Consider the following 19,692-nt stretch of genomic DNA (forward strand, 5'->3'; position numbering starts at 1 on the left):
GCTCAGTAAATGTCAGGCACTGTGCCAAGTATATAAGGAGGCAAAGGTCTGCTTCTGCCTTCAAGGAGCTGGGTGTAAGCAGAAGAGAGATATGGACACGAGGATGTGTAGCAAGATTTTATGTGTGCTGAGGGAAAAAGAAGAATGTGCCAGAGACAGCGGAGCACCGAAGGAGGGAGGACACAAACCCATTCAGGGCGGGCACTAAGGAAGTCTCCGTATCGAGCACCTACACTTAGTCTTGAAAAACGGGCCTGTAGTCCCGGGAAGACTGGATTAAAGAGAGCGTCGCAAGCCATGAAAGCAGTGTGAAAAGCCAAGTGGTGGCAGCTTGTGCCCATCAGACGGCTGTCAAGCGTCCAGGCCTTCACTGTTTCCGCCTGGGCTGTTACCAATCTCCTCCCTGGTCCCTCGTCCCCAGTCTTCCTCTGCTCTAAAGCCTCTTCAGCCCTGATCCTGCCACTTCCCTACCCATACAAACTTCTGTTGGCTCCCCCCTGTTTACTGGATAGAATTTAAATTCCTTATCTTGGGATGCAGGTACTTTAACAGGTACTTTCCATTCTGCTCCCCACCTGCCTCTCTAGGCCCATCTCCCAACATGTCCCCCACAGCCATCACGCTTCTGGCACTCTGAACTTCTCGCTCTCCTGATTTTTCCCTGAACACGTGAGGTCCTTCCATTCATTTGTGCACAAGCATTCATTAGTGAAGCTCATTACTCCCTCTTCCCTCCATGGATGCCTGTTGCAGTTACCGCTGCGTGCTGTCGTGATCCGCCTACTTACTTGTCATTATTTCCCACTAGAAATGGGCTTCATCCATTCCGGAGGCTCAGTACATATTTGCTGATGCCAACACAGTCCTGAGTCCCAGGAAAGTCACCATTTAATAAGACTTCCCTACACACTAAGGGCAAGTTATTTAACTTCTCTGTTTCAGTTACTTTAATTGTAAATGGATGATAATAATAAGACACCCCCCCCATCAAGGTTGTCATAAGGATAAATGACATTGCCTATATAAAGTGCTAGAACAATGTCTGCCACTTAATAACTGTTAAGTGTAATTTTAATGTTGTTGGAAGAAAAATCAACACATACAGATGGCTGCAGTGTATACGCATACTTATAAGCTAAACAGACACAACTTCAAGGTATATGTACTGAACGAGAGTCAGGAGGCCTGACCGCTAGCCCTGGATATGTTTCTCTCTGGCCATATGTCCTTGGGCGATTCTGTGTTTCAATGAGCTTCAGCATCCTCACTGATAAGTTGAAGAGAATGGTTTAAATTCCCTCCAGGTCTGATTTGCTATGATGCCACGATTCTATCTCTTGGACAAGCTTCAAGATTCTAGAATATTCAAAAAAAGAATGAAAACCAGGACCTATAAGTAAAAAATAAAAGTTCAGACACATAGCCTAACCACAGTAGAAGTTTCAAGAAAGAGAATCTGTGTGGAACTACAGCACAATCTGGCAGTATGCTTGGGTTACAGTCGTGGGTTATTGTTCTGGCTGATACAGTCCTGTCACTGCCATCAACCTTGTGCCTAAGGGATGCTCAGCAGGCCCTAGGAGACTGGCAGGTGCCAGTTAGTGGCAAGACACACCAGAAAGTGCAGATTTGTCAAGGTTGAGCCCTTGGAATGACTGCATGGCTAGCTGGCTGGCCAAAGGGGATTGAAGTAGGAGTTTGAGAGGAGAAATCTTCAATAATAAGCTCTAGGAGCCAAAATGCAGGGTCTATAGCATCTTTTAAAGGCAACTTTGCTGAGGAACTCACTTTAGAGTTGGGGTAGGGTAGGGATGGAGAGGGTAGAAGAGGATGGAATTAATAAGGAAAGTAAAACAGATGTTAGACTGGTTTCTAAAACTGGTAAAATGCATGCCTATATACATATACATATATGTATGTGTATGTGTGTGTGTGTGTGTGTGTGTATGTATATGAACATATCTTTATTTATAGTTCTAAGTTGATCTTAATTCTAGTGAGCTCAGTTCTATAGTGCAAATGTTCTTTCCATAAGTGACATCCTCTGGCAAAATTGTACAAACTCTTCAAAGCCCCAGCAAGGGCTTGGCAAGGTGACTGATGGGGGTGGGGAAAGGACAGGTTACTCCTGAGTGACCGTAAATGTATACGGCGTGTCCTCATCACACTTGTGCAAAGGGCGCCCGGAAATCCAATGTCCTCCCAGGATTATAGGAAACATGGGACTCTCCACTATTCTCCTTCCTTTCGCATGAACTCCAGAGGCAGTCTTGAACCCTCTCTTCTGGGCTTGCCCTGATGGTTTGCTTTTTCTGTCTTCGCAAACTCTCCGGACACGGGCTCTCTCCTGTCCCTCTTCTGTCAACATGAACAACTTACGATGCCAGTAGTGCCCATAAATTATCCCGACCGTGCAACATGATGTCTCTTCCCTTTCCCCTGGCCTTATAAGTCTGTGTATTCAGGACTGGACAACATCAAGGGAAGGGGCTCAGCAAAGGCCAGTGGTGCCGGGTCTGGAGTGACAAGACCCTCCTGTCCCCTCCTCTGGGTCACCTGGGCCAAGAGCAGCCACTCTCTGAAGATGTTCCATTGCTGCAGGTATTGTCTGCTTGGACTGGGTACCCTGAGCATTTCCACGAATCAGCCCCAAGAGGCAGAAACAAATAAGTTTTATCTTAGTTAAAAAATAAAAAAACAAAAACAAAGCATAATCATCCAGCATATAAATCCAGGACTTGCTCTTTGTAGTTAAAGGTCTAAATCGTGTATCAGATGGGCGTCTTTCTGGGTTCACTTCAGAGGAAACAATGATACCGGCCTTCATCAACACCAAGATTTACTTCTAAAAACAGCCAGCCTCCATTAGGATGAGAGCAATGCCGGAAATCCTCAGTGCACCGCATAATAGAAGCCAGCTTGGCTTGACCAGTAACAGATTAAACCTGGCCGAGCCAATTAGGGAGGAATCCATAGTTGATTTTCAACTAAATCTTTATAAAGCCTGGTAAAGTACCCCAGAAATGCTGAGCTGGAAGCACAGACCGGAAATACTCCTGGGCACAGACCCCATTGGTTTTCTCTTCTTGCTCTCCAACAGCCAAGGACCTTTTAAAATAACTGCTAGCTCGATATTGCTTGATATTGGAGATAATTAAAACCTTGGCCTTGATTACCTGGGCTTACGTTAAAATAACAAGGAAGAGTGGATTAAACTAAACAAGATGGCATCCAGGAAGAACATTCTGCTTAGAGAAAAATAGTGTATTAGGTAGAATAAAGTAGCCTGGCCAGGATTGATGGAAAAGCTCTAATTTTTTATTCATTTATTTAAAATTCTTCAGTGAAAGTACCTACCTTCCCATCTCTCTCTCTCTTTCTCTCTCTCTCAACTATCTATCCTTTCCTACCCATGCTCTGGGCTCAGGGCTAATTCTTAGCTGGTATGTTTGGATACCAACTCTGCCTGCTTTCCAAGCATTGCAAAACCATTTGTAGTTCCCCAGACTCACCATGTTTTCCACATTTTCTGATCCTTTGTATTATACTACTACTGTCTGCAATTTCCTTCTCTTCTTATCTGCTGGATTAATTAATATTTAAATTTCAAGTTCAACTCAAACCTAACCTTCTCTATGAAGACTCTCCTCCACCCCAGTCCCTACCATTTTACCCAGGCCGAATTGGGTGCGATGGGCTTCTCTTCCTCCACTCCCACAATGCCTTGCACATGTCATTCTATTTGTTCATTTGACTTGTTCCCTAGATATTAAGTCTCTTAGGACCATGAATATATTTGATTCTTTTCTGAGTCCTCACTGCTTTGTGTGGCCCCCATCCCATTAGCAGATACTCAGAGGTTATCTGTTTTATAAATACAAATGCATTTTCACCAGCTGTAAACACAAAACAAACACAAAAAGAAGCAGACAACTAAAACGTGTGAAGGGAAATCATTATACTTAGTGATGGTGAGGCAAGGTGGGAACTCGGAGTAATGAACACCTCCACACAACAGTTCTCAATGCTATAATTAGACAGAAGACTTTGAAGAAATTGAGTAAAAACAGGAGTCTCATTCTAATGAAAATAATTATAGATTTTTTTTTTAACTTTCTCTAGTTTAGTAAAAGCAATAGAATTGCTTAAGGGGACTGAAAACTGGGGACTTAAGAATCTTCTTTCTTGAGCCATTAATAAGCAATGCAAGGGCATAACTGGGGGACATAATGATGTGAGTTTGTCTTCTCACTCAGAAGGCAGATACTGAAAAGGTTCAGCCAGAATCAGCCCATTATTATAAACACTTATGTAAAAACACAGCCAGGGAAAGTCATCACCATTTATTTCATCAGCCTATATTTCAAGGCTGTGCCCAGTGGTCCCCTTCTCCTAAGGGCAAGGGAAGCCATCTGTATTCAGCAGTGAGACAATCTGGTTGAAAAAGAATTGCAAGTGTTGACTGACCAAGTAAACAGGAAGGGATAATGAGAAGAAAGGGCATGAGCTGGTTCCTCAGCATGGTCCTCTATCGCTTAGTAAAACAATAGAAGTCGTGACAAAAATAGAAGAGGGTTCTCAATGTCCATCATTCACCATTCATTCACCATTCATTCATGCATTCATTCATCCAATAAGCATTTACTGAACACATTTTATATAGTGGGTACCATGCTCAATGCTAGGAAACAAAGATAAGTAGATTACTGAGTCATTCTCCTAAGAGCTCAGTGGGAAAGATGAACAGGTTAACAATTCCTGCCAGTGTCATGGAGTTAGAACTGTAACGACAGCATTAACAGAGTGCATTGGAGCACTGGGGCAGAAGTAACTTACTCTCACCAGTGGGGCCATGAAGACTTCACCACTGGGCTTGACTTGAAGAACAAGTAAAAGAGGTACCTGAAAGTTTGCTACATGGTTGGTAGTTAAGATCTTTTCTGCAAATTCACTGATCCAAATTCACAAACAGACTACTTAGGAAATAAAGATAATGAGTGGAATTCCCTTTCAATCTGCATGGAGTCACCTGGGATTTACACAATGAATCAAGCTCAATTCAGAAACCCTGGAAGTCATAACAGGAAGGAACATGTTTGAAGTAACAGCTTAAGTGTTAAGAGTTTACTGCATACAAATCATTACAACACTGGGACAGACTGGCAAGGCTCATTTTCTTCATTTCTTTGTCATTAAGGTACACTTAGTCTCCACTTTTTCTTCACCCCTATATAAATGGTAAAATATTAGCTTCTTCAGATGTAAAGAAGACCAATGACTTCTTGAGAGTCCTGCTTCTCAAGAATTCAGTCTACTCAAAAGCAAGGGAAGTAAAAGCTAAAATAAATGAATGCGACTACATCAAATTAAAAAGCTTCTGCTCAGCAAAAGAAATCATCAACAAGGTAAAGAGACAATCATCCGAATGAGAAAATATATTTGCAAGCCATGCCCCTGATAAGGGCCTAATATGCAAAAATACAAAGAACTCATACAACTCAATAACAAAACAACAACAACAACAACAACAAAAATCCAATCAAAAACGGGTAGAGAACCTAAACAGACACTTCTCCCTAGAGGACATACAAATGGCCAACAAATATATGCTAGTTCAACATCACTAGCTATTAGGGAAATGCAAATCAAAACCACATGAGATAGCATCTCACACCTGTCAGAATAGCTATAATCAACAGGACAAGCAATAAATGTTGGAGAGGATGCGCAGAAAAAGGAACCCTCATACACTGCTGGTGGGACTGCAAATTGGTACGGCTACTATGGAAAATAGTATGGAGGGTCTTCAAAAAACTAAGAATTGATCTACCATATGATCCAGCAATCCATCTACTGGGTATTTACCCCAAAGACTTGAAAACCCATATCCGAAAAGATATTTGCATACTGATGTTCATAGTAGCATTATTCATAGTGGCCAGGACATGGAAGCAACTGAAGTGTCCTATGATAGATGATTGGCTAAAGAAGCTGTGGTACATATATACAATGGAATATTACTCAGCTGTAAGAAGAGATGAAGTACTGCTATGTGCAACAACATGGATGGACCTCGAGATAATCATGCTAAACAAAATAAGCCAGATAGAAAAAGTTGAAAACCACATGATATCACCTATATGTGGGATATAAACCTAAAAGCAACAAATGAACAGGACAAATAAACAGAGACTCATGGACATGGACTATAGACTACTGGTTACCAAAGGGTAGGGGGTGGGGGAGGAGTGGGGAGGTAGACGGGGTAAAGAGGGTCAAATATGTGGTGACAGAAAGAAATCTAACTATGGGAGGTGAACACACAGTGTCTATATATATATATATATATATATATATATATATATACACATATATGCCTGTTAAAGTGTACAGCTGAAACTTATTGGATTTCGTTAACCAATTTCACCATAAAATGAATAAGTTAATTAATTAAAAAAAAAAAAGAATTCCATCTAGTAGTAACAGTGCAGCTCAGAATGGTAGTGCAATACAGATCAGTCCAGAAGAAGCTCTCTTCTCTGCTTTGGGAACAAAGCTAGCTAGGGTCATGGGAGCCTTCAGAGGTAAACCCTACTGATGGCCACAGAAAAGGGCTGGAGAATATGGCTGTCAGCAACTAGGGGCTTAAAGACCTAGATGCTGTGGTCTCTCTGGAAAAATCTGCCCATTGCTTCCCTTCCCCATCCTCTAAGCGAAACTCCAAACCCTCAGAGGCCATGGAACATCAACCAATGTTTCCTAAACATCCACCATGCACATGCAGCATGCCACCTGGTTCATAAAATAATCTTCAGTGTCAAGTATTATTATCTCCATTGTATGAGTAAGAAGACTGAGTCTCAGAGAGGTGTAATAATTTTCCCAGGGTCACACATCTAGCAAGCGATGAAGCTGGGAAACACAGGTAGTTTTTGATGCCAACTAAATTCAATGTCCTTACACCACAGAAAATGTAAATATTCAACCATAATGCAGCAGTGTCCCTTCCCCCTCCCTTGTTACTCTCATCCATCTCAGGTTTCCTTTAGTGAACCTTCTCTAATCTAATTTCTAATCTTCTTGTACAGATATATTCATTTTCCAAAGTGTCTTCACTCAGACACACGTCTTCTATCGCTGTTGTTTTCTGTGCCACTGTTCCTGTTTGCCTTATATTTGTGCCACCTCCACCCCTTAAATCAGTGGACCTTGTTCAGCTTCTTAAAACGAGAGAATGAGTTGGTGAGATCTGCTGATACATTACTGATTTGCAGAGAACAGCCTGGTGAATTTCCAATAAATGTTTACTGAGTAAACAAATGAATGATCTGGCTTACTCACTCTTGTTTACTTTAACCACCTGCAAAATGGGAATGTGAAGGCCAGTTATTCATTCGTCCTTCCTCCCATCTATCTATTATCGTCCCATCTACTTATATGGGCTGTGGTCATGCAGTCAGTGAGGTAGAAGGGTAATGAAACTAGTTACGATTGGAAAGACGTTCCCAAGCAACAAATCATTACCAAGGACCTTTGTTTGCATCATTCCTTTGCCTTTACATCTATCTGAAAGACTATGAAAAAGTCAACAAAAAGAACACACAATTAAGTTTATGGAATTTTAGAAAAAAAAGAAATAAAGAACAGAGAAAAGAGGGAGAAACAAATGTTCAAACACTTAGGATCCATAATGGGGCTATGGTTGAGCAACAAACTTTGCTCTGAGCTTCCTGGTTGTTAAAACAAAAAGAGAAATGGAAAAATGAAAGAGCTTTTAGTAAGTTTCAACTTAAAAGACTGCCATTCATTCATTCATTCATTCATTCCTCAAGCACTGACTGGGCATCTCCTGTGTGCCAGGAACCTTTCTAGTATCCTGAAGGATATGGCATCCAGATTTACTCTTGCCTTTTCAGTATTTATGGGGAGAAAAACTGCTGGCACGGATGATGACAAACAATGTATGCTTCAGAAGCAAGAGAAAAGAAATGACCTGTGACTCACCCTACTTCCCAGAAATACTTGAATGAGACCCTGGATGCGGTCTAAACTGCATTTAGGTTCCATTGGGAGAAGATGGCAGGTACTTGAATATCCAGTAGGATGACTCAGTTTGTATAAACAGGATGGCCTAGGGAAAGGGATTTCCTGGTTCTGTGAACCATTGCCTTGCTGCACACACACTTGGAGTTCTGTGACAGAACGCGCAGGCTTCAGTGCTGATGGTTGGGCATATATCCTGGATTTTTGTGTCATTTACGGCTAAGGCATCCACGGGACTAATTTTACATATTCCCCCTCTGCTGGAAACTTGGAAGTTACCCAGTGTAATCTCTACCACCTGTGACCAAAGAATATAAGAATGTCGGAGCTGGAAGGAACTTGAGTGTCACCTAAGATAAGTCATCACTCTATCTGAAGCCTCAGTCCTTTCTATTCTTTCTTTAATAAGCAGCCACTTTTACCTGACCATTTCCAGGGTGGGGTACTCAATAGCATCTAGAGCCAGCTCTTTCCATTATTCTTTATTCTCTGTCCCAGTTAAGTCACTGAGATTTGGGGGGTGTTTGTTATAAAGCATTATCATAGTGCTAGTAATTGACTATTACATAGGGCATCTTGCCTGAATTACCTAGATATTAATTTGTCTATTACTTTGTGTTGCTATAGGAGACCTGCCCGTACTTACTTAGGAGGATAGCATTCCTTAATTACAAGTACTTCTAAATAGGAATCTTGACCCCTGGAGGCAGAAAAGGGGTAGATTGTCTCAGCTAAATCAATATAGCCAGGGAATCTGGAGACCTCTGATGAATGGTTATGTCCACAGAGTCCAGCTGTCACTTCATCTTCAAGGTCCTCACTACAGGACCACCTTTTTCATTCTTCCTTTTTCTACCTTCTTCATCAAACATTTACTGAGTGCCTACTGTCTGACAGGTCTTGTGGCCAAGTGCTCTGAATATATGAGACATGTATTCAGCTCAAGAAGCTCCCATTGCAATTTAGTGAATAACATGAACCTAGGCCACTGGTGATCAGGTGAGAAAAACTGACAGTTGTGTCTTACTTTTCTGATAAAGTGGTGATTCTTTGGAACTTATCACTATACTCTCCTTATAGGATTAAATTTAGGCTCATGTTTTTTTATGCCAAATTCTATTCTGTAAAATTTGTCCAGACAGCTTAGTTTGCAGCTCTCAAAGCAGCTGAAGTATTTCCTCTCATTGGGCCCCGAGGAAAACTCCACAACTGGGCTGCGAGGGGCCTGCGGCAAAGCGGCTTTGAAGCCCCATTTTGGGGTTGGGGACAGTGATGATTAATGTCAAGGCTTGCTCCTGGGCCAGCATTCTTTCCTCCCCTCAGAGATGGGGGGTGGGAGACTACCCTTGAAGTCCTTCTTCGTAAGCTCTTCAGGAAAAGGGTTTGATATTGGAGATTCCCTCGAAAGCTTACCGCGCCCCTCACAGGTTTTTCCAGCTTAATCCCTCACTCTCAGGTTACTCTTTGTCTGGAGCCAGCCCATCCCCACCAGGAATCGTGCCCAGAGGTAGCTCCCTACCCCCAATGTCCCCTCGTCAGGCTGACTGCCAGCCTTCCCCCCACTTCCAGCTTCCACTTACCTCATGGCCCCTCCCCCATGCCTGCTGGGCCCTGGGCCCTGGTTCCAGCACTATTTAGAAAAAAGTAAATATAATACATCTCTCCCGCTGCCTTCCTTAACTGATGACCTGCCTCACCATTACAACTGACAGGCTCGGAGTGGGCTCAGCGTACTTCCTGTCTGCATGGGTGGTCCTAGGGATCACTGGGGAAGGAAGCTGACAGCTGAAAGCAGGGCCAGGGTCACCATGTCAAGCACAGCAGAGGGAGCGGGCAGCTTTGGTTTCACTGCTCTCATTTTTGTTCAAAGCCCAAGACAAGGACCTTTCTGGAATTGGGGAGGTCTAGCTTGTCCCGAAGGAACCTCAATCCACTCCACTCCTTCACTGAAGCCCAAGTTTTCACAGGTCCTGAAAAAATTGTCTTGTGAATTGTCTGGAAAGTGGTTCTAGAGTCAGTTCCACTAATGGGTCTTTGGGGTGACCTTAGGCAACTCACATCGCTCCCGGGGACTCTGGGCTTCCAGAAGCATTTGTCCAGCCGGTATGTATGAACTAAGACACCAGCACTGGAAGAGACCCTGGGAATCACCTGGTCCAGTGATTCTTGTGAAGACACTCAATGTAAAACGGTTACTACGCACGCCAGTCACTTCTGTTAGTGTAGCCAGGTTTCGTGCATGCTGAAACCTCCCTTGCTCTCAAAAATTATCTAGAAATGTGAGAAAGTAAGGGTGACATTGACTATTTAACCCTATATTTCTTAAATATATTATTAGTAGTAATTAGTAGTAGCACATTACTTGTGCCACATTACACAATTGGTCCTGACCATAGACTCTCTTCAAGGAGAATCTCATTGGCTGTTCTAATTCCCTATACAGTTAGCTGCCTCTTGAATAACATGATTAGAACTGCCCGGGTCCGCTTATACACAGATTTTTTTAAACTTATGGTATTGATAAATACAGTACACTGCTGTAAATGTATTTTCTCTTTCTTGTGATTTTCTTAACATTGTCTTTTCTCTAGCTTACTTTGTTGTAAGAATACAGTAGATAATACATAATGCATACAAAAATATGTGTTAATTGACTGTTTATGTTATCGGTAAGACTTTCGGTCAACAGTCGGCTATTAGTAGTTAAGTTTTTGGGGAGTCAAAAATTATATGCAGATTTTCGACTGTGTGGGGATCAGTGCCTCTAACCCTTGAATTGTTCAAGGGTCAATTGTAATGTCAAGGAGGAAGGCTGAGGCCCAGAGAAATGATATGACATGGCCAAGGTCACATTGCTAGATAAAGGCAAAATTAGACACCCTGAGAAAGAGAGGTACTGTTCTCACTCTGCCTGACAATGATCATCTGAAGATAAAAGGGCTTTCACTTTGAAGACAGAAGTAGTGGCATGATTATTGTCACCAAGTCTTATTTATCCATGGAGATGGCGGAAACAATTGCCTCCAACAAGGTTCTGACATGTGGGGACTTCAGTCTTCTCTCTCACCAGGCTGCTTCTCAGAGCTGCTACCTATGAGCAGTGTGGATGGGTTCACATTACGCCTTCTCTTATTTCCCTGGCTTACTTTCTGGAACAGAGTACATAATAGGGCTGGGGTGGGGGAGGGGAGAAAGCAGAGGTGAAAGGGAAGAGGGAGAGGGGTAGACGTGAAAGGGAAAGGAGGCAGAGGAAGAGAAACAAGAATAACCACCATTCTTGATAATCCACTCACTGGATTATCAGCCCATTAAATGAGAATTGATGGCAGAATTACTAGAAGTGAGATGGTTTCATCTTAGATAAGAGAAAGGGGTCACGGGAGAAATGACATCCTCATTCGTTCAGTCGCTCCTTTACAGTTTGCCCAATGTTTTCCGTGCCCACGCTGGGGCGGGTGCTGCGCAAGGCCCCACAGTTGGAGGAACCTGGGAAATTAGTTACCAACAGGCATTACTATCTTAGGAGACAGGTTGTCTGAAATCCTGTTGGAGCAGGGGACTAAAATACTGAGGAAGGGGAGAAGTGAGGGATGGGAAGGTGCTTTGGGGAGGAGGTGACACAAAGACTGGTTTTGGACACGTGAATGGGAAGGCACAGGGAATTCCAGGGCAAGGAGAATATAGATGTAAGGTTAGAAGTAAAATGTAGGCTGTGGGTGAGAAATGGTTTGCAGGGTTCATTTGGGCTAGACCTAGGATGTATAAAAAGGCCTAGGGTTAAATAAATGGACAGGATTTCCTATGAAGGCCTTGTTAAGGGTATGAGACCCTGGAAGTTTCTGAACAATATATGGTTCAATACAGACCAATACTACACCCCAGAAAGAGTAAACAGGGCAGTAGTAAGATGGTGGTTGCAAGTGGCTGTGTTAAAGATACTGTAGAAAAAGCAAGAAGCGTAGGAAGCTAAGGAGCTGCACACAGGAGCAGCTTTCAGAGATAATCCAGAGGAAAGAGTCCCCCATTGGATCCGGTGTGTGGAGACAGAAGAGTGAAGGAATGGTGATGTGAATGAAGATTCCTCAGCTAAGGGCCTGCAGGATGGTGGGGCCAGGGCTGAGAAATGTTTCCCCGGCGATGGATTCTCTTCCTGGCCAAGTCTGAAGTCCCAAAATAAGCCTGAGATGGCAACTGGGAGACGAGCCTCTTGTTTCCGGTCCCGAGTTTGTTCTGCTCCAGTAGGCAGTTTCTGAAACCCAAGGATGTTCACTGAGTGGGCAATTATGGGCCAAACAAAGATGAGAGTGGACGATTCTCTACAACACACACTTTTGCTTGGTTACATGGAAGCTGGCAAAGACCGAAACTCTCAAGCAAGCAGTGAGCTGCATTTTTTTCTATTTTCTCCTAAGAAAGGAGGCCATTTCTTATAACTATTTGCCCATCTTTCTGCCGCTAGGCCCTGAGGGCCTAGAGGGCCCAGGCCCTATTTGTTGCCTCTGTCCCCTGTGCCTGGCACAGGTCCTGACACACCACTATCCTCAAGGAAGGCTGGGAGGGGGTCAGCAAAAAGAAAAGACTTGAAATTGGAGTTGAGTTGAAATCCAAGTCTGAGTGAGAGCATTCCACTCTGTCCACTTCCACCAATGACCTGGTCCCCAAAGGCAAAGGAGCAAACTCAAACCAGAAATGATTTTCCTTTGAGGGAAACCCTGATAATAAACAGGGTTTACTTTGGTCTTGGGAGATGAAAATTGCTGCATTTTAAAATATATATAAATATGTCTAGGGTGAAATGGGAGGCCGGCCTAAATTTCATAAAATAAAGAGAGGTGAGGCCTCCATTTTCTTGCCGCTGAAGGAAGGGGAATTAAAGAGCCATTCGTTCAAGAACTATTTTACTGAGCTCTTGGCACATTCCAGGAACTGTGCTGAGGGTTGCGATCAGAGAGAAGTGAGACTTAGTCTCTGCCCCCAAAGCATTCACATGTTCTTCTACATCAAAGCCAATGCAAGAGAAGAGAGGAACTGAGATAACCAGATGTGCGCATGTGGCACCGTCAAGGGCCAGTAAAGCAGGAGCAGCTCATGGATGCCCCTTGTATGCCACCCTATAGGGGATTTGAATTTTCTCTCTAGTGGCATTGAAGGATTTTAAATAGAAAAGATATTATGGTCTGAATTGCAGTGTAGAAAAGCTATTTTTAAAAGTGAGACAGAAAAGGGGAAGAGGGAGTGAGAAAAGAAGCTGGGAGATGAGGTAGGAGGCATTTGCAGTAAATCAAAGAAAAGCCACAAGGGCTTCAATGGGAATCCAAAATTCTTAGTAGAGGAGAGGTTAGTGAGGTAAGGAGCCATAGATAAAAGAAGCTCAGGATCATACTGAGCAAGCCTCACCCCAGCTAGAGTGGATGCAAAGTCAGAAAGGGCTTATGCAGAAGAGGACAGGGTCTACGTCATGTCACGCACATTCCTCCTGAGCCCAGGAGTTCTAGCTTACAAGTTGAAGAGGAGACTGGGATGCAGCTGCACAGGTGTTGGTGTCCTGGTCTCCAGGGTGGGCCTGCCCCATGCATTTCCATCAGCTGAGTGATTCTTACAGGTCTCGGCTTACAAACCCAGAGAGCAGGGGAGACTGGCAGCCCCTGGTCCGTTAGCATATTATCCAGCATTCACGCCAAAGAAGTGTACAAGCAAATATGCAATCACCAACACACCTCCCTTTCTATTAGAGTCTGACAAGATGTAGACTCCTGACTCAAGAAAAATGAGATTTCCTCTAAAGAGTATGTGAATAACATAAGAAATTCATCTCATCACCCACATTAAGGGCCCCAGGGCCTCAGAGTTTAGGCTGCATTTAAAAAGCTGGAGGAAGACGCTAAGGAGGGTAATTAAATTCCTGAGTCAGGAAGACAATGGTGATTATTTTTTGGATGACTAGAGGAACAAAAGGTTGTCGTTTTAGATAAACAAATGACAAAAAGAGCACATTTGAGATGCCAGATTTGTCGAGTAGAGCCCTAGGGCTTGGGGTTCTCCGAAAGGACAAACATCTTGGAATGTTTATATCTCAGGCTTCTGAATGTGAGTCAGACTGGCTTTGGAGTCTGGTACCCTCAGTCTTTAAACATTACTGCCCAACCTCACATTATGGGACTGGAAGAACCTCCAGGGCTCACTACATTCAGGGGCTTCAAACTGTGTTTAGTCAATTTCTAGATTAAAGAGAAAGAAACTGAACTCCTGACAATAACAATGGCTGCTAATATTCTATGAGAGTATATGTGTACCAAGCACTGTTTTTTTAACTGCTTCATGTTCATCACTTACTTCTCAAAACCATCCTAACAAGGTGGGTGCTATTATCATCAAACCTACTTTTGAGATGAGGAAACTGGATCTGGCTGACTTTAAACATCAAGCTCAGGGTCATGTAACCAGAAGCAGCAGACTTAGGACTGGAAGCCTGCAGTGGTTTGACTCAAGAGCCCACCGCTAACCACACTTAGCTTACACCACTAAATGAAGTCATCATTCGGTAAAGTTTATTCTGCAGTCTTTGATTGTATATGGGAGCAAATATTCCCTTAAAGGGTGAAGAGAATATTCCAGAGATAAAAAGAATGAAAGGAATCGAACTCAGAACCACTGTCCTCATACTTATATAAAATATGAAATAAAATAGTCATGTCTGGAAAATGATCGATATTCTTAGTGAAACAGCCTACAGAATTGTGTGACTTTCTGTGAAAATCCATGTGTGCTCCAGGCTTCCTCCTCCAGACCAGACAGAATCAATACTCTCTGGATCGTTGACTGAATCAATATCAACTTAAATTGTTGAAGAGACTGTTCTAGTTTCCAAATTTGTTCCTCTAATTGCTTAATATATGTTTGATAACTGAATAAGTGAATGAGTCTATCTTTCCTTGTTTCTTCCTTAGTCTTACTATCTTCTTTCTATACTTACTGCCCATTTCCTCAAGGGAAACAGAGCTCATACACAGTCACAGCACTGGCCAAAATATAATGGCCTGATGTGAAATGCAAACTTGTCTGGTCTTCAGGCTTCTCCACTAATCCCAGCTCTTCACCTGAACCCTCCCTACCCCAAAACCAACACTTGCACTTGCCAGTTCTTTTCCTTGGAATTTTGGAATGTTCTCCCTTACTCTTGTTACTGATATGTAAATCTTCAGAACCAGAAGGGAACTTGGGGATCAAGTCCAACCTCCTGCCCAAAGCTGGAAAACTCTTCAGAATATCCCTGACCCACCATCAACAAAGCCCTGTTTTAAAAACGATCTTTCATTTACAGCTTAAAGTTATAAAAAACTTACCTCTGTTAAGAAATCTTCCCTCGTTAATTAATAAATTCATTCATCCATTCACTCATCTTTGTTTATCAGACGTATTACGTGCCTGTTATATGCCAGGAAATGTACAAGGCTCCAGAGGAAATGAAGATGAATAAGCCTTAGTGCCTACTCACTGATCTTTGGAATCTAATAAACTGAGTCTGCTGAAGAACAGATATGTGAGCAATATTACCATGGTTCTGTAAGATACTCCACCAGTGTGTGTATCAATTGCAATGACGAGACAGAAAAGCAGATGATGATCCCTCTCAGAAATTCTATTCAGGAAGAAGACCACAGAAGCAGCACTATGAAAAGCTTAAAGATCAGTCTGGAATATTTAGAAATGAGGTGGGGATAGAGCCTGAGAATCTCAAGCTTACTACACATTGATAATTTATCCATATCACATGATTTCAGGATACTGAATAATGTGTACTCACCAGAAGGGTATTTCGTATATTGACTGTGGGTAGGTGAACTAATCCTTTCAGAAAGCAGTTTGGTAAAATAAATCAAGAATCATACAATGGCCATATGTCAGATATAGTAATTACACCTGTGGAAGTCTAATGTGAGGAAATAATACTACATGTGCAAAAGATTATATGCATAAAAATAGTATACATTAGATCATCAAAATAGGGGAAGAATTGGAAAATGAGCCTCTAATGCACATCATTGAAAGACAGGTAAATAAACTATGGTACATTTATAAGAGGGATTATTTACTATGCAGCAATTCATTGAATATTATATGACAACTTGGAATACTTATTCATAGAATGTTAAATGAAAAAAGAAAAGCAAATGTGTAGAATCATTTTATTTTTTAAATCATATATATAACAAAAAAAGGTTTATGAAATGGCACTAAAATTCTAACAAATTTGGACTTGTGTAAGGGAAGTCTGAGTGGGGAGATATTCCCTTCTTTTTTCTATTTTCAAACTTTCTGCTATATGATTGTTTCATTCCTTTATAACCTGTAAGTAGGGTGTGTGTGTATATGTGTGTATGTGTGTGTATGTGTGGGTGGGTATGTGTGTGTTTAATCTATAGTATAAATTTTACTCTCTATAATCTTGGTGTGAATTTCTTCCAGAAGTCACCACATCTAGTTCTTGTATTTTTCCTCTTCTCATTAATTTGTAAGTGCTCAAGTTTGAACAGAGTGGTTGTCTATTCAATGATACAATAGCTGACAAAGTGGAGCATATCTTCCTACAGCCCACCTTCCTAGGCTCTCTAGGCCATTAAGAGAAACAACAATACTTGACACTTAACACAACTTTTATATGTGCTAGACATTCTTCTAAGCACTTCACAGATATTAATTCACTAAAAAGAGCAATCCCATGAGGTAAATATTATTGTTATTATTATTTTTTTTACCACTAAAACAAATTGAGACACATAAAGGTTAGCCACTTACCCAAAGCTGTCCAGCTAGTTGGTGACAGAGTCAGAATTTGAACCCAGGGACTATGGCTCAAGGGTTCAGCTCTTAATCACTCAAAAGAGGAAGCTTGAAATAGCCAGCTATCTGGACAAACAGGCATGCAAAACCTACACAGATTATTGGGTGGTAGGGGTAAGAGGCTAAAATTGGAGAGTGGAAGTTAAAAGACAGAGCTCAAGGATTTCTAATGTAAACCCTTTGCCAAATGGAAGCCTCAGTCTCTGGCAGCAATTTCTTTCTGAGAGGATGGCAAGCACAGAATGGCATCTGAAATACGAGTCATCATCTCTGTGTAAATATCTTATTGGAGAGAGATTAGAGGTAGCACTTAGCTAAAGGTGAAAAGCATAAGGAAGCTTTGTGTTTACATAAACTGGGTCTTGGTATTTTCTTTGCCTATTGTTCCTGAAGCAGACATAACTTACATTGTTACTTCTCCTATGAGTTTATTTAGAATACAAAGCTCAAGCTTTGCCTGGAATTTTAGCTCCTCAGGGATGGAATAGACCTTTTGTGGCCATCTAATCTAGACCCTGTCCATCTCTCTACCCTTAACATACATACACGATATTCTTACAAACAGAAGAGAATAAATATCCATTAGAAATAATGAGTGAGGACCTGGTACACAGAGACGCTTTGGTGGCTGCCTATTAAAGTGACTGACTAAAGGAAGCAGGAGTCATTATGGAAATACAATGATAATAAGTACTGAGTGATTCTCAGCTGGATCTGATTAATGTTTCTCCAACACTCTAGACTGAGTAAACGTTTAGATAATACGTCTGACCTTTGGTTTTATGTTTTTAATTCATTAGTTCCGAATCTTGGAAAGAGGTTTCTCAAATATCTACCTCAATAAAAATCAGGATTATTCACAAGTAGCTAAGAGTTTGAAGGTCTAAGATGGTATACTTCTCATAATGGAAAACTCATGGCTTCTGAATCACTTGTTAAACAATTGTGTTCTATCAGCCTGTACTACATGAGCTCCTGCTTTAAAGTGTTATTCGAGAATGACTAGAGGCTCTTTAACTAGAAATCTATCTCTCACCCTCTACACAAAGCATCCCCAACTTTTTAAAGAGAAAAGCTGACATTTTACCCAGCTCTACCGGATCAGAGTAGGGAACTCTCCTATATTCTGCATGTCAAAGGTGTATACACCCTTGTCCCAAGTGTCATAGGACAATTTTACTCTTCCTGAATGGAAACTCTATTCTTAAATGTCAGACTTCGCTATTTCACTTTCAGCTTTATCAATGATAGAAACCATGGGAAGGGACCTGGGAGACCAAATTTCTCATTTCATAGGTGAAAAGAGGAAACCCAAGGAGAAGAGGGCATCATCCTAATATCTACTTGGTGATAAGAGCTGCTCTTGGTTCTCATTCCAGGACCCTTTCTGCCTCACTCTCCTCAATTTTCATGTGACATTGAAAGTGACATCGTGTACCCATGAAGCCCAGGAAAGAGCAGAGGTTGCACCCGTTATTTCTCTAACACCCTCCCTCACTCCTCTCCCAGACTCCTTGTCTAAATCTGCCCCCAGCAGAAGAAGAGCATGAGATCTTACTCATTTCCATGTACTCTGGAGTCAGCCCAGTGTATGGTTCTAAGCTGTAGTCTAGGTCCCACTGCTCTGGATGCTTTGAATGGGCTGAGTCAGTTTCTCCAGGTTCCGTCTCATCTTTCAGCTTCCGAAATAGTTTCTTTAGCTTCCTGAAAAAGAAATGGACCAGTCACCAAAAGCCTCTAGAGGATAGAGTTAGCTATGCAGATAGAAAGGAGAAACAAACTAAATTTTGACATTGAAGTTATCTCTGATCCAAGAACACACAGAAGGGTACTAAGAAGACCAACTTTCTCTTAAAGACAACCTAAGGAAGTCCTTTATCAGGATAATAAAAGGCACCCCCAACAAAAGATCAAGTTCCTTCAAATTTAAAGACACTGAATTCTTCTTGCTTTTTGATAAGCAGCCCTTTCTGCCAAATACTGAGACAGTCCTATTGTCTAATAGGTGATATATCCACCCTCTCCATGGGGAAGAGAGGTTGTCCAGAAAATGGAAAGATGCTCTCCTCCAAGCTCAAACATTTTCAGGTCTTAAAAACATAAACAGCATCATCTTTTCATTAAAGCCAAGCTAAAGAGTATCAAGCACTGCCATGGGTTGAAATCAATCCCCTCCTGCCCAATTCATGTGTTGAAGCCCTAACACCTAATGTGACTATATTTGGAGACAGGGCTTTCAGGAGGTAATTAAACTTAAATGAGGTCATAAAGGTAGGGCCCTAAATCAATAGAATTGATAGCCTTAAAGAAATAAAAAGGCAGTGATCTCTTTCCCTCTCTTTCCATCATGTCAGGATATAGTAAGGAGGCCATCAGTCATTTGCAAGCCAGGATGAAGGCCCTTACTAGAAACCAAACGCTGCCAGTACGTGATCTTGGGCTTTTCCAGCCTCTAGAACTGTGAGAAAATAAATTTTAGTTGTTTAAGCCACCTAGTCTGTGGTATTTTATTATGGCAGTCCAAGTAGACTAAGTCAACCAAATGGTCTAGAATAATAATAAGACGACAATGGTCCAGCCTCTCGGGGTTGGTACGAGGATTAAGTGAAACAGTGTTTACACAATCCTCAGCACAATTTCTGGACATGGTAAGTATTCAATAGAGGATAGTTATTATTATTTTAATATTAAATGCTAAAATATACAGAGGGTATAGTCTTTTCATACTTCCCATTGGTACACAATATAGAGAATGAAATTAGGTGAAAGAGCAAAATGTCAATTCTGCTAATCATCCTAAGAGAGATT

General features: G+C 41.8%; 1 protein-coding gene across 1 annotated transcript in view; it reads right to left on the reverse strand.

Moving 5' to 3' along the window:
* Positions 1-19,692, reverse strand: part of ANO2 (anoctamin 2) — a 299,806-nt gene that overhangs the window by 19,638 nt on the left and 260,476 nt on the right. Inside the window, exon 20 of the mRNA XM_039874110.1 lies at positions 18,443-18,588. Within this exon, the coding sequence (XP_039730044.1) occupies positions 18,443-18,588 (146 nt within the window). The remainder of the gene's footprint in view (positions 1-18,442; positions 18,589-19,692) is intronic.

The sequence above is a fragment of the Pteropus medius genome, unplaced genomic scaffold, assembly GCF_902729225.1.
Source record: "Pteropus medius unplaced genomic scaffold, Ma_sr-lr_union100, whole genome shotgun sequence".
NCBI classification, from domain to species: domain Eukaryota; kingdom Metazoa; phylum Chordata; class Mammalia; order Chiroptera; family Pteropodidae; genus Pteropus; species Pteropus medius.